The 12,800-nt window shown below is 37.6% G+C and overlaps 2 protein-coding genes across 2 annotated transcripts; both read right to left on the bottom strand.

Annotated features, from left to right (window-relative positions):
* Positions 1-68: 68 nt before the first annotated feature.
* Positions 69-4,257, bottom strand: LOC131844916 (uncharacterized). Its single transcript, XM_059193911.1, has 3 exons — positions 4,204-4,257; positions 2,259-3,291; positions 69-196 (listed from the first exon to the last, which is right to left on the bottom strand). The coding sequence occupies exons 1-3, from the start codon at positions 4,255-4,257 to the stop codon at positions 69-71; spliced, it is 1,215 nt and encodes a 404-aa protein (XP_059049894.1).
* A 704-nt stretch (positions 4,258-4,961) lies between these two features.
* On the bottom strand, positions 4,962-5,759 carry LOC131844914 (uncharacterized). The gene has a single exon (XM_059193910.1). It carries the CDS (start codon positions 5,757-5,759, stop codon positions 4,962-4,964), a length of 798 nt encoding a protein of 265 aa, XP_059049893.1.
* Between the last annotated feature and the right edge of the window lie 7,041 nt (positions 5,760-12,800).

The following is a 12,800-nucleotide window of genomic DNA, read 5'->3' as shown; positions in this document are numbered from 1 at the left end:
TGTAGGTAGGCACAATATCTTCTTTACATAAAGTGATACAAGCTACATAGCACGTTTTATTTAAAATATTATATCTTGAGGACATAAGATACCTTGAGTTGAAATTCAAATTTTTGCATCCTTTGCAATAAGGTAACCTCGAGGGAGCGTTGAGACTCTGCAATGTCTTCTAGGTTGGCCATGTTCAACTGTAGTACTGTGTATAATGTGATTTAGTGATCCCAGATGAAAAGTTCAAGTGAAATAGTGTAAAAGTTACCAGCAGGTAGGTGCAGTGGTGTAACTTCTCAAGTACACATAGGATAGTGCTGACTCCAACAAATGATGTGTATTGAATATAAAGTTATAATAATCACTACTAATTTTTGTAATATAATTAAAATAAATTATAGAAAAATATTTAAATTTAGGAGCAATGTGTCACTTGATTAAAAACTACCCGCCGAAAAAGGCCTTTTCTTTGATTTTGAAAACTATTCACAGAGTTAAATATATATATGGACCTCTCAACCCATCAATTATTATTAACGGTATCAATTGTGTTGGGAATATCACAAATCATAATAATCAAACTACATAAATATTTACTGATATTACCTTTCAAGGACTCACATCCCTAACACACACTTTCCCATGGGAGCTGGCATCTTGTCAGAGAAGATTTTTTAGAAAGAGAGTGGTACCAGATGAAGTTTATTAAGTTTCTGATATTGTATTTAATGTATTTTCAGTATCAAGCCATAAGGCTTATCACAAATAAAACATAAACACACACAAATAAAAATTATTATCTACATAGATAGCTATGTAGATAAGAATTTTTATTTGTGTCCTATATAAAGATACATACAGAAATATAGGAATATTAAAATAGTAATTTTAATCCTTCAGTTAATTTAAGTATTGATTCATTTTGGTTTTTATGAAAAGCATCATTACTATATTAGCAATGAAACATTAAGTAGTTGGATGAGACAAGGAATGACAGCTAGTGGTGTGGAAATCTACCCTTCATTCCACATGTCATGCCTGTAGTTCTTTTACACTTAGATGGGAAGTAACTCGCAATACTATTTTTAAGAATGCAGGTTAGTCTTATAGTCTAGTCTTCAGGGTCGAATGTTTTTTGCAAATTATTATAACCACAGATAATATAATATTACATACAGACCGCTGAGATTACAGTGACTGTATTTTTGATGAGGCTTTATGTAACCTGGATTCTGATTAGGTGGATGCACTTTATGTCGATTGCTTGAGAGAATAACCGATAGAAATTGTTTTTGTTTATTGATTTATATAGTGAATATAAATTATGTTCGTATAATAAACTTTGAATCTTTTATGGTATAGATTGGTTAGGTATTCATTGTGTTGACTCTATAAAAAAGAAATATTTTATTTTCGATTTTTCTAATAAATAAAATTATGGCTATATAATGAGCCTTGACTTGTTATTGTCATAATTTTATAGCATAGGTGTACTACAACTACCAACCTCTAAATATCTACAAGTGATTATATATGGAGTGTCTCGGCCTAAGCATCTCGTATAATTGTAAAATTAAACGAACTTACCTTAAGTGAAGTTCTATGGAAGTTGCTCTAAAAAGAATGACGTTTGCGAAGTTGACAGCTCCTGCGATTGGTTATTTTTTAAATGGAAACATTCTTGTTTCTCTAAATAACACGAAGACACAATGCGAAGATTGTTGAAACTACAAGTAATTATATATGGACTGTTTTAAACTTGACGCGGTCATTATTTATACGTATAATTAGTAAAAATCACGGGATCTTACCACGTTTTATATTTATTTGCTGAGTTCCCGATATTTCGGTAGTGTTTCAACCACCATGATCACGGGTAAACTGAAGAGCAGCGGGTAGATGGAAAATGAAATCTTTTTATGGGCAGACATATGCGTCTACCTTCACACGTCTTCGTTTGTTGCTACTACTGGAACTCGCTCGATATTCATCTCGGCAAACTGTACTCACAGTATCTTTACGTACATTTAATACACTTTTTGATCGCGTTTTTTGTTTTTGTTTAATTAAACCAATCACTGGATTCCAGGCATTAGAGAGCCTATAGCCGTCTTCTCGATTGAAATTTTTATATTTCTGTATTTCAATGGCCTCTCTAACCATTCTTGGGATATAATGCCGTTCTGATGTTAATACTTTTGGTTGGTGTAGTTCAATCCAGTGATTGGGTCCCGATCCCAACAAGTGTTCCGCTATGGCTGATTTACGTGGATCGTTGTTTTTAATAGCTTTTATATGTTCAGCAATGCGACGGGCTATTCTTTTTGTCTGTCCGATGTATGAGCTCCCACAACTACAGTCCACCTTATAGACTCCAGGATGTTGTAGAGGAAAGTTGTCCTTAGGTGAACGTAACATTTGCTTTATTTTTCTGTGCGGAGTAAAAACAGTATCTACAGAGTATTTACTCAATAGTCTGCTTATCTTATCAGTCACTCCTTTAATATAAGGCAAGAAAGTTTTTTGACGTTCCACTTTACATGATTTGGGGCGACTGCTTTTGTTGTGTTTATGGCGCCATCTAGAAATGTCTATATTATACCCGTTATTCCGTAGTACACCTTCTACGTGTAAGAGTTCTTCTTTAATTTGTATCTTGTCACACAGGTCATAAGCCCGATTAACCAGTGATGATACTACGGAGTCAAGGTGCCTGGGATGATGATGTGATGTAGCGTGCAGGTATCGGTCCGTATGAGTTGGTTTTCTATAAACAGTGTGTCCCAATGTCCCATCTTTTTGAACTGTAACTTTGATGTCAAGATAAGCCAAGGATCTCTCTTTCTCTATTTCAACTGTAAATTTTGATTTTGTATGGATGCTGTTTAGATAGGATAGATATTGCATAACTTCGGTTTCCGTTCCCTCCAAAATACAAAATATGTCATCCACATATCTCTTCCACAACTTTACAGGCAATGCAGTTGTTGAAATTGCCAAATTATCAATTTTCTCCATCCATAAGTTAGCGACAACAGGAGCCACGGGGCTACCCATGGCTACTCCTTCGACCTGGAGATAATACTCATTCCGATATACCAAGTAACCAGAGGTCAAACAATGCTCAAGCAATATTGCATATTCATCCGGGATGTTATTTTCCTGTAATTTTGACTTTACTAGTTCGACGCATTCCGATATCGGCACATTAGTGAATAGAGATTCTACGTCGAAACTCACCAAAATTTCATTTTCATTTAATTTTATGTGCTCCAGGGTTTGGACAAATTGTCGGGAGTCCTTGACGTATGAAAAAGTTTTTCCGACTAATGGTTGCAACACTAGTGCTATATGTTTGGCTAGATCATATGTTGGTGAGTCAATTTGACTAACGATAGGGCGTAGAGGACTACGGGCACTGACCTCGTGTGTTACGCGGATGACACCTTGGTCACTGCCCGGGGGCGGGACCTACGGGAGGCTACCCGCTTTGCCACGGCAAGCGTGGCACTGGTCGTCGGCCGAATAAGGAGGCTTGGGCTCCAGGTGGCGCTGGAGAAGACCGAGGTCCTATGTTTTCATGGGCCTCGGCGCGCGCCACCTCCGGATGCCCAGCTGGTCGTCAGTGGCCAGAGGGTGGGGGTCAAGCCCTGTATTAGGTATTTGGGGCTTGACCTGGACAGTCGTTGGAGCTTCCGCGCTCATTTCCGGAACCTGGTCCCTCGCCTTATGGCAGCCGCCGGCGCTCTTAGCTGGCTGCTGCCAAACGTGAGGGGCCCGGGAGAAGGTTCCCGCCGCCTATACCTCGGCGTGGTGCGGTCCATGGCCCTGTACGGGGCCCCCATCTGGGTGGGGGCCCTAGGTAGGGAAAATGTGGCCTGTCTCAACAGGCCACACAGGGCCATGGCCATCAGGGCCATTAGAGGCTACCGCACCATATCCGGGGAAGCGGCGGGTCTGCTGGCGGGGTCTCCTCCGTGGGACTTGGTAGCGGAGCTCCACGCGTCAGTGTACCACTGGCGCGCGGAGCGACGTTCCATGGGGGAGGCACCCGCTGGTCACGAGATCGAAGCGCGGAGGTCCGACTTTCGGCGGATCCTCAGGATCGAATGGCGGGCTAGATTGATGAGCCCGTCGGCCGGCCTGAGGACCGTCGAGGCTGTCCGTCCCATCCTCAAACGGTGGATGAATAGGAGATGGCCACTGACGTACCGCATGACACAGATATTGTCCGGGCACGGTTGCTTCGGGCGGTATCTGTGTCATGTGGCGAGGAAGGAGCCGACGACCGGCTGCCACGAATGCGGAGGTGTAGAGGACACGGCGCAACACACGCTGGAAATATGTCCAGCGTTTGAGAGTGAGCGCCGTGTCCTCACACGAATAGTGGGGGACGATCTCTCGCTGCCGAATTTAGTTCGGAGGATGGTCAGTAGCGAGAGATCGTGGCTGGCGGTGAGCTCCTTCTGCGAGGAAGTTATCTCGGGAAAGGAGGCGGCGGAAAGGTAGCGGGAGTTAGCTCGTCCCGCTTCCCTCCGCCGCAGAAGAGCCAGGTCTAGAGGTGGGGGCGTACCCAACTCTGCCCCCCTATATCCCCCCCTGGGGCCGCGGTGACTACCTTAAAGGAGGCAATCCCCCAATCCAAAGGCCCCGGAGGTGTGCGCGTGTACCCACACGCCTCCACAATGGAGTAGGGCGAAATAGGTCGCCCTAACCACAAAACGAGATGGGGCCTGCCCTACAACATCTACAGGGCGGGCCGTCGCCGTCGGAGCTGGGGTAGAATGCACTTGCGAATCCCCTGGCTCCGGCATAGGCGCTCGTAGGTACACCGTGTGGTTTTTAGTGGGTACAAGTCCCACACACCACCTCGCCATCCCTCCGGCGGGGTGACGGTCTTTTGAAGATTTTTCCACACGTTAAAAAAAAAAAAAAAGGGCGTAGAGTGGATTTTAGGTACCTTGTGGATTTTAGGTAGTCTTAGGTGGTCTTAGAAGATATTTAACAACATGATCTGGGAGACACTGTTGATATCTTCTAATCAGTTCACACGTTTTTCGTGCCACTCTTGCAGTAGGGTTGTACTTAACTTTTTTATATGTGCCTTTGTCACTAAGTAAATCAGTCATTTTACTGTCATAAGTGGAAACATTCATAACTACTGTAGTATTACCTTTGTCTGCCTTTAGTACTAGAACCTGGTCATCCTTACGTAAATCTTTTAGCGCTGCGAATTCTTGAGAGGTTAAGTTGCTTTTTGGGCTTCTAGCTTGGCGCAATACAACCGCAATATCCTGTCTTAATGAATCTGCGTCATACCCAGTAATTCTGTTATGATGTATGGTTTCCTCTATATTACCAATTATTGTTTCATAAGGAATGTGTTTTGGAGACGGAGCAAAGTTAAGACCCTTCTCCAAGGCCCGTAATGCAGGCTCACTTAGATCTTTGTCTGACATATTAATAACCGTATCATTTTGGATCGAGTTATCTAAGTGAGTTACTTTCGAGATATTTTTACTTAGTAGTATCTCGTATTTACGGTTAAGTTTTTGTGCACTAAACTCACCAGATCGTTCCGCCTGCAAGTATGTAATACGATCACAGTGTTTAAAATCCTCCTCGGATAACAAAATACTGCATTCCAGATGTAACGCGTACAGTTCACTTTGAATTCTATCGAGCAAGTACCGATCGTTTCGTATGAGCTTACGAAGGAGTTTTTTACTCGCTTGTCGTAGAATGCCGGCGGAACCTGGGATATCCATTCGCGGTTTTATACGCGCACATATTGGTATCAAATCACTATCACGGCATTTTAACAAAAATTCCAATGATTTACGTGAACACTCCAGCTTTGGAGGAAGAGATATGTGGATGACATATTTTGTATTTTGGAGGGAACGGAAACCGAAGTTATGCAATATCTATCCTATCTAAACAGCATCCATACAAAATCAAAATTTACAGTTGAAATAGAGAAAGAGAGATCCTTGGCTTTTCTTGACATCAAAGTTACAGTTCAAAAAGATGGGACATTGGGACACACTGTTTATAGAAAACCAACTCATACGGACCGATACCTGCACGCTACATCACATCATCATCCCAGGCACCTTGACTCCGTAGTATCATCACTGGTTAATCGGGCTTATGACCTGTGTGACAAGATACAAATTAAAGAAGAACTCTTACACGTAGAAGGTGTACTACGGAATAACGGGTATAATATAGACATTTCTAGATGGCGCCATAAACACAACAAAAGCAGTCGCCCCAAATCATGTAGAGTGGAACGTCAAAAAACTTTCTTGCCTTATATTAAAGGAGTGACTGATAAGATAAGCAGACTATTGAGTAAATACTCTGTAGATACTGTTTTTACTCCGCACAGAAAAATAAAGCAAATGTTACGTTCACCTAAGGACAACTTTCCTCTACAACATCCTGGAGTCTATAAGGTGGACTGTAGTTGTGGGAGCTCATACATCGGACAGACAAAAAGAACAATAGCCCGTCGCATTGCTGAACATATAAAAGCTATTAAAAACAACGATCCACGTAAATCAGCCATAGCGGAACACTTGTTGGGATCGGGACCCAATCACTGGATTGAACTACACCAACCAAAAGTATTAACATCAGAACGGCATTATATCCCAAGAATGGTTAGAGAGGCCATTGAAATACAGAAATATAAAAATTTCAATCGAGAAGACGGCTATAGGCTCTCTAATGCCTGGAATCCAGTGATTGGTTTAATTAAACAAAAACAAAAAACGCGATCAAAAAGTGTATTAAATGTACGTAAAGATAGTGTGAGTACAGTTTGCCGACATGAATATCGAGCGAGTTCCAGTAGTAGCAACAAACGAAGACGTGTGAAGGTAGACGCATATGTCTGCCCATAAAAAGATTTCATTTTCCATCTACCCGCTGCTCTTCAGTTTACCCGTGATCATGGTGGTTGAAACACTACCGAAATATCGGGAACTCAGCAAATAAATATAAAACGTGGTAAGATCCCGTGATTTTTACTAATTATATATGGAGTGTCTCGGACTAAGCATCTCGTATAATTTCCATAGAACTTCACTTAAGGTAAGTTCGTTTAATTTTACAATTATTTAGAAAACTAATGATGTTACACTGTCGACGTGCCCTAAATGTTGAAACAATAATTAATACCAAATCTCAGTTAATAACGTAATAAATACGAAATTCGACTATACTCTTAGTTATAAGTAGGAGTATATTTTAGACAGATTCTGATTATAACTAGTGTTTACGCCTAAAGCAATATTCGAAGTTTGCTATTTGTCGACACTGATGTGAAGAGGTTAACGTAAATTGGTCATGTTCGACGTTTTCATACAATATTACTTTACGTCCAGTACAAGATGACCTATTTGGTAGCCAGGGATCAACGTTAATTGGTGGCTTCGACGTTTTCGTACAATATTGCTTTGCGTCCAGTACAAGATGAGCTATTTGGTAGCCAGAGATCAACGTTAATTGGTGGATTTCGACGTTTTCATAGAATTTTAGTATTCGTCCGATATAAGTTGAAATAGAATCAAGTAAAGTGAAATATTATAATAAAATGATAACAATTTACCAGTTTCAGTTTCATTTTTTCCTTTATATTTACTTAGTTACCTATCTGCATGCCAAATTTGAACTTCCTAACTCATCTGGAAGTGGGTTATAATTTTGATCTATAGTTGAGTCAGTGATAAAAATGACGATATTTGGACGTAAATATCTAAATAACCGTTTGAGATGTATTTATGAAATTTGGAACACATATTTATCTCGCAAGTCTCAATATATGAAGCAAATTTGACAAGTTTATATGAAAGAGTTTTTGAGTTATGAGGGGGTCAAAAGTAGCTCCAAATGGTTCGTGTAAAACTACACACGGTGCTGCTCGCCAGTTCTCTTACTTGACACGCTCGGCTTTGACACGCTCCCGCGTGTCTAGATATCGCATAGCACCCGCCATGCATCAACATCTGCAGCACACCACGCGAGACTCTCAATTAATGTAATCAAATGAACCACGCGGTGGTCTGTCAATTCTTTCAGCTTGGCAATATTCTATAACCTACATATTTTTATCTGATACAGAACAGGACAGGATCTTTGTTGAGGCAATATTTAAATTATCTACGTGATTACGACATAATTTTGTTATGTAATTTATTATAAATAGTTAATGATTAAACGAACTTACCTAAGTGAAGTTCTATCATAATTATACGAAGCGCTTCGTCCGAAGAGATTAGTACTAAATATATATAACTGTTAAAGCCTGATAAATTTCTATAGCAAAACCGGCTAACTATTATTAATATTACATTTTACCGAGGCGTTATATTGATTTATTTTTTTACCACCCGTTACAAAATTATATTCTCTCATCAAATTCACTTAGTCACGAAACTTGCATACTGTAAAATCTTATCAAAATACAAGGATATCTAATTACTTTTTGAGTATTTTTATTGCTCCACGTGTCTGTAAGGACATATTTGGCGACCGTGACAGGACTGTACGAAAATACAGTTTGAAATTAAAGGACTGACTCGCTGTGAATATTACGTCGCGCAATTGATACAAAGTATATCGCGAAGATAATACAAAAGAAGCACAGAAACCAGCTACCAGCCTTTGGAGAAGAAAGAATTGGGATTTGTACAACTAATGAGCCGATCAGCGTAGCATCTAAAGCATCGCATCGCATCATTTGAAGCCAAAATCAGAGCTAAGTGCCTTTCCTTTGTTCTCCCTACAACACCTATCCATATTACAACAATCATCATAAAAATTAAATTAAAACATTGTAATAGATGTTTAAAAATATCAAGAAATTGCATCGTTTATTGTATAATAAGTAGAATCTTCCACTTGTGCATTCTATGTGTATAACCAAAAAATTAATGTCTATTTTGCAAAATATTACGAAATTCATAGTGTAACAGCAATACATATCTTTTGTTGTTATTTTATTTAATTACATATAACGATCGATAATATATTTAACATATTTTACAGTGGGTAAGTAAAGATTGCGTCATCATATTAAACACTTAATTACCTTGCCTTTAAATACATACTAGATGAAAACCCGGCTTCGCTCGGGTAGATATTTCTGTAGTCATTGGTTCTCAAAGAATATTAAAGGTAAGCAAGGCATAGATTCATAAAGCTTCGTTCATTGTGTTTAATAAATACTATAGTAAATAATAAGTGTAAAAGTATTTCTACAAATATTTTTTATTTTAAATCATCATTCAAAATAAATTAACAAAACATATAACTTTTAAGGTTTATTCTCTGTTAACCTCTTTGTTTTAAGCACTCTCTACTTTACCAGATATTTAAAACCAATTGCTTCATCCAAATATCTTTCCCATTCTTGATCGTCATTTTCTTTCTTTTTTTTTTAATTTAGTCCGCGCGACTCTCCGGGATTTGCCGAGTTCCTAGTTTTGTCGCTCTTTTAGTTCGACGACGTGGTCCACCACCGTCCTTTTCCCCTTCTTCCTCTTTTTCCTATCCATTTCCTCTTCCTTTCAACCTTCCCTCTCGTCCAGCGTTAGCCATTTGCTACGCTCCCACTCTGGGATCGAGCCCCCATAAACATGCGGGGCTTGGGGCTACAGGGACACCAAGTAGCTTAGTAATTAATTTGTAAGTGCCATACTTGGTTATAGTTTGTTTTTTAATCCGGGAGACTAAATTGACAGGTTTAAATATCAAATTTTCAAATAATGTTAACACCTCGGCTGTATGGGCAGTTCCCTTTGCCTTTCCGATTGAGGATAAATGAAAAACCAAAAAAAAAAAGTTATCACCTGTAGCGGGGTAGCTGTACCGATTTGTTTAATCGGAAACTTTTATTCTAATAACTTAGTTTTAAAATTTAATATGACGTTTCCAGAACAGAATTGTATAATTTACGTACATATACTAATGTTTCCACTACTGTCGTAGTGTTATACAGAATAAAAATGTATTTTTGTCGTTTCCGTACAAATAGTAATTTTTACAGTATTAATCTACAAACCAACATTTTTTCTTACAATCAGCTAAATAATATATGACACTATGAAAATGTCATTTGTTTTATAAAAAAAGGCAGTTAGTCTTTATTTTAGTGAAAAATAACAAAATCTATTTTGATACAACAACCATATATTTATTAATACTTATACAGCTTTAAATGTCAAATTTTCAAATAATGTTACCACCTCGGCTGGGCTCGTATGGGCGCAGTTCCCTTTGCCTTTCCGATTAAGGATAAACGGAACCAAAAAAAAATGTTACCACCTGTAGCGGGGTAGCCATACCGATTTGTTTAATCGGAAACTTTTATTGTAACAAATTAGTTTTAAAGTTTAATATGACTTTTCCATAACAGAATTTTATAATTTACGTACATATACTAATGTTTCCACTACTGTCGTAGTGTTATACAGAATAAAAATATATTTTTGTCGTTACCGTACAAATAGTAATTTTTACAGTATTAATCTACAAACCAACATTTTTTTCTTACAATCAGTTAAATAATATAGAACACTACGAAAAGTCATTTGTTTTATAAAATAGGATACAACAACCATATATTTATTATTACCTGTACTTTATTAATTTTGTGTTAATGCTTTTTAAATAAACACCCACACATTATTTCCGTATAACCTACAAAAATGGGTAAATAACATTAATTTCCAATAGTGCCACAACCTTATTTAAAAAATGCAAATACCTGGTGTGTAATAATAAAAATGGGTAATTATGTGTGTAATAATAAAATGTGAAGAAATTGTGAGTGTTATTAAGTTTTTTTTAATAAGTTCATCAGAAAAGAGAAACAACATTTGACATTGGACATTGACTTTAATTTTTGTAATTTATATTGTAAAACTTTAAGTTGGGCTAAAAAGGACTTGTATCCAGAGCCGTGAAACAAATTAATAAAAAAATATTGTCAAATTTGTCCCGCAATTGGCCAATTTGAAGAAAAAACACATAACTCTTTTATCATAAAAAAGTGTCAAAAACTATATTTTCGCGAAACGTCAACGAAACATGTCATATGTCACAGTTCTTTGGCACGAACGCACGCGTAGTGTTAATTGGTTGTTAGCTAGTGACATGAAAAGATGGCGACTACAGTTTGTTTGTAATTAGAATTTAACGAAATACTCCATAATCCGAATTTATGTTGTCGACTCGAAATCAATATTTTTTGTTTTGTTATTCACATAAGATTTCATTCGAGTCTAGCGTACACCTTGACGGAATTATTAATATAGATTACTTTCTGCCATAATTATTAATAGCTTGTATATTTTGTCCTAATTATCTACAACTAGTAATAAATATATTGTTTATAGATAATATATTAACCAATAAGTGATAAATAGACTATTATTAAGTTCCTTTATCATTAATTTTGTTTGTTCAATATACCTAAGGTATAAATAATATTACATAGGGGATATCTGAATTAGTTTAGAAATTAGTTTTTCATTTATTTATTATTGTTTGCCCTAATCGCTATTATTCTCGTCCGTTTGTAACTACGTTGTTAATGTCACGTACGTCGCCGAACATTGGGTCGCTGCGCTGCGCATTCGCAGCTTACTGTCAGCGCTCCACCGCAGCGCTTACCTGCTGTTGGCGTACGGCAACGGTCTACAGCAGAGAACGCCGTAACGAGGAGCGTGAACGATAATTATTTATTATATTCCAGTGTTTCGTTCTCGATATATATATTTACCCTAAATGGTATTTCTTCAAATCACTAGGCAACATAACGCAATTTTAGAGCTAGATTCTAAAGCCTAAAATAAAAAAGAAAATTAAACGTTTCACTGTCAACACTTGTCATACTCTATAGACAATAGATTGATACTTGTCATTCTTTACTTTGCGTGGCAACTATTGCGTCATAATTTTTAATTGTTCTTTAATTCTCAGTATTTTTTAATTGAAAACATATAACATTGAGTGTTTTTAGCATGCCGAAACGGAAAAATGAAGACAAAATACAGAAATAAAAAAATAAAATACGACGTCTTGAAGAGAAACGTAATAAAGCTCGACGACGTAAATCATCATATTGCGTCTCGGATTCAGAAGAATCTATCCAATATAAACAGACAGGTAAGTTTTATATAGTAAATAATTACAGATATGCAATATCCCAATATACATTACAAAGGTTACGGGTACAAAAACTTGAACATGCAAGTTGCGTCATCCCTAGAAAATATCGTTGAGATATTACAAAGGTCGTCAGTACTAAAAACATGCAAGTTGTGTCATACCTAGGGAATGTCCGTGAGATATTACAAAGGCTATTTGCACTAAAACTTGAATATAGAAGTTGCGTTAAGCAAGGCGATTATACTTAGTATAGTTACTATGAAAGGTGTCTGTTCTAAAACTGGAACATACATGCTGTATAAACCCTAGGGAGCATCCGAGAGATGTTACGAAGGGTATCACTATAAAAACTTGAACATGCAAGTCAAATTAAGCCTGGGAAGCATCCGTGAGATGTTGCGAAGGCAATGTTTACTAAAAACATAATATACAAGTTTTATTAAAACTGGTAAATTTAAAAAGTGGCTTTTCTAAATTAATTCACGCCTTTCAGATCAATCTGAGGAAAACAATTATACAGAATCTTTAGTAGATGCTGTATCTATATGTTCACAAGGGACTAATCTGCCCTCAGATATAGAAAATATGGACCCAAACGTTATACAACAACAACTTCACAGAGATAC

The sequence above is a fragment of the Achroia grisella genome, unplaced genomic scaffold, assembly GCF_030625045.1.
Source record: "Achroia grisella isolate CSIRO2021 unplaced genomic scaffold, CSIRO_AGI_Agris_v1 utg423, whole genome shotgun sequence".
Lineage (NCBI taxonomy): Eukaryota > Metazoa > Arthropoda > Insecta > Lepidoptera > Pyralidae > Achroia > Achroia grisella.
Note: the sequence above shows the minus strand (reverse complement) of the source record. Positions and strands in the feature narration are given on the sequence as shown.

Excerpts from the sequence above, each read along its gene's own strand:
- LOC131844916 (XM_059193911.1), bottom strand. The coding sequence starts at position 4,257 with ATGACACAGATACCGCCCGAAGCAACCGTGCCCGGACAATATCTGTGT. Across the intron at positions 3,292-4,203 it reads GACAATATCTGTGTCATGCG|GACTCCCGACAATTTGTCCA; the intron begins GTACGTCAGTGG and ends TCATACGTCAAG. Across the intron at positions 197-2,258 it reads TATTAAAAACAACGATCCAC|TACTACAGTTGAACATGGCC; the intron begins GTAAATCAGCCA and ends CATTATACACAG.
- LOC131844914 (XM_059193910.1), bottom strand. The coding sequence starts at position 5,759 with ATGGATATCCCAGGTTCCGCCGGCATTCTACGACAAGCGAGTAAAAAA.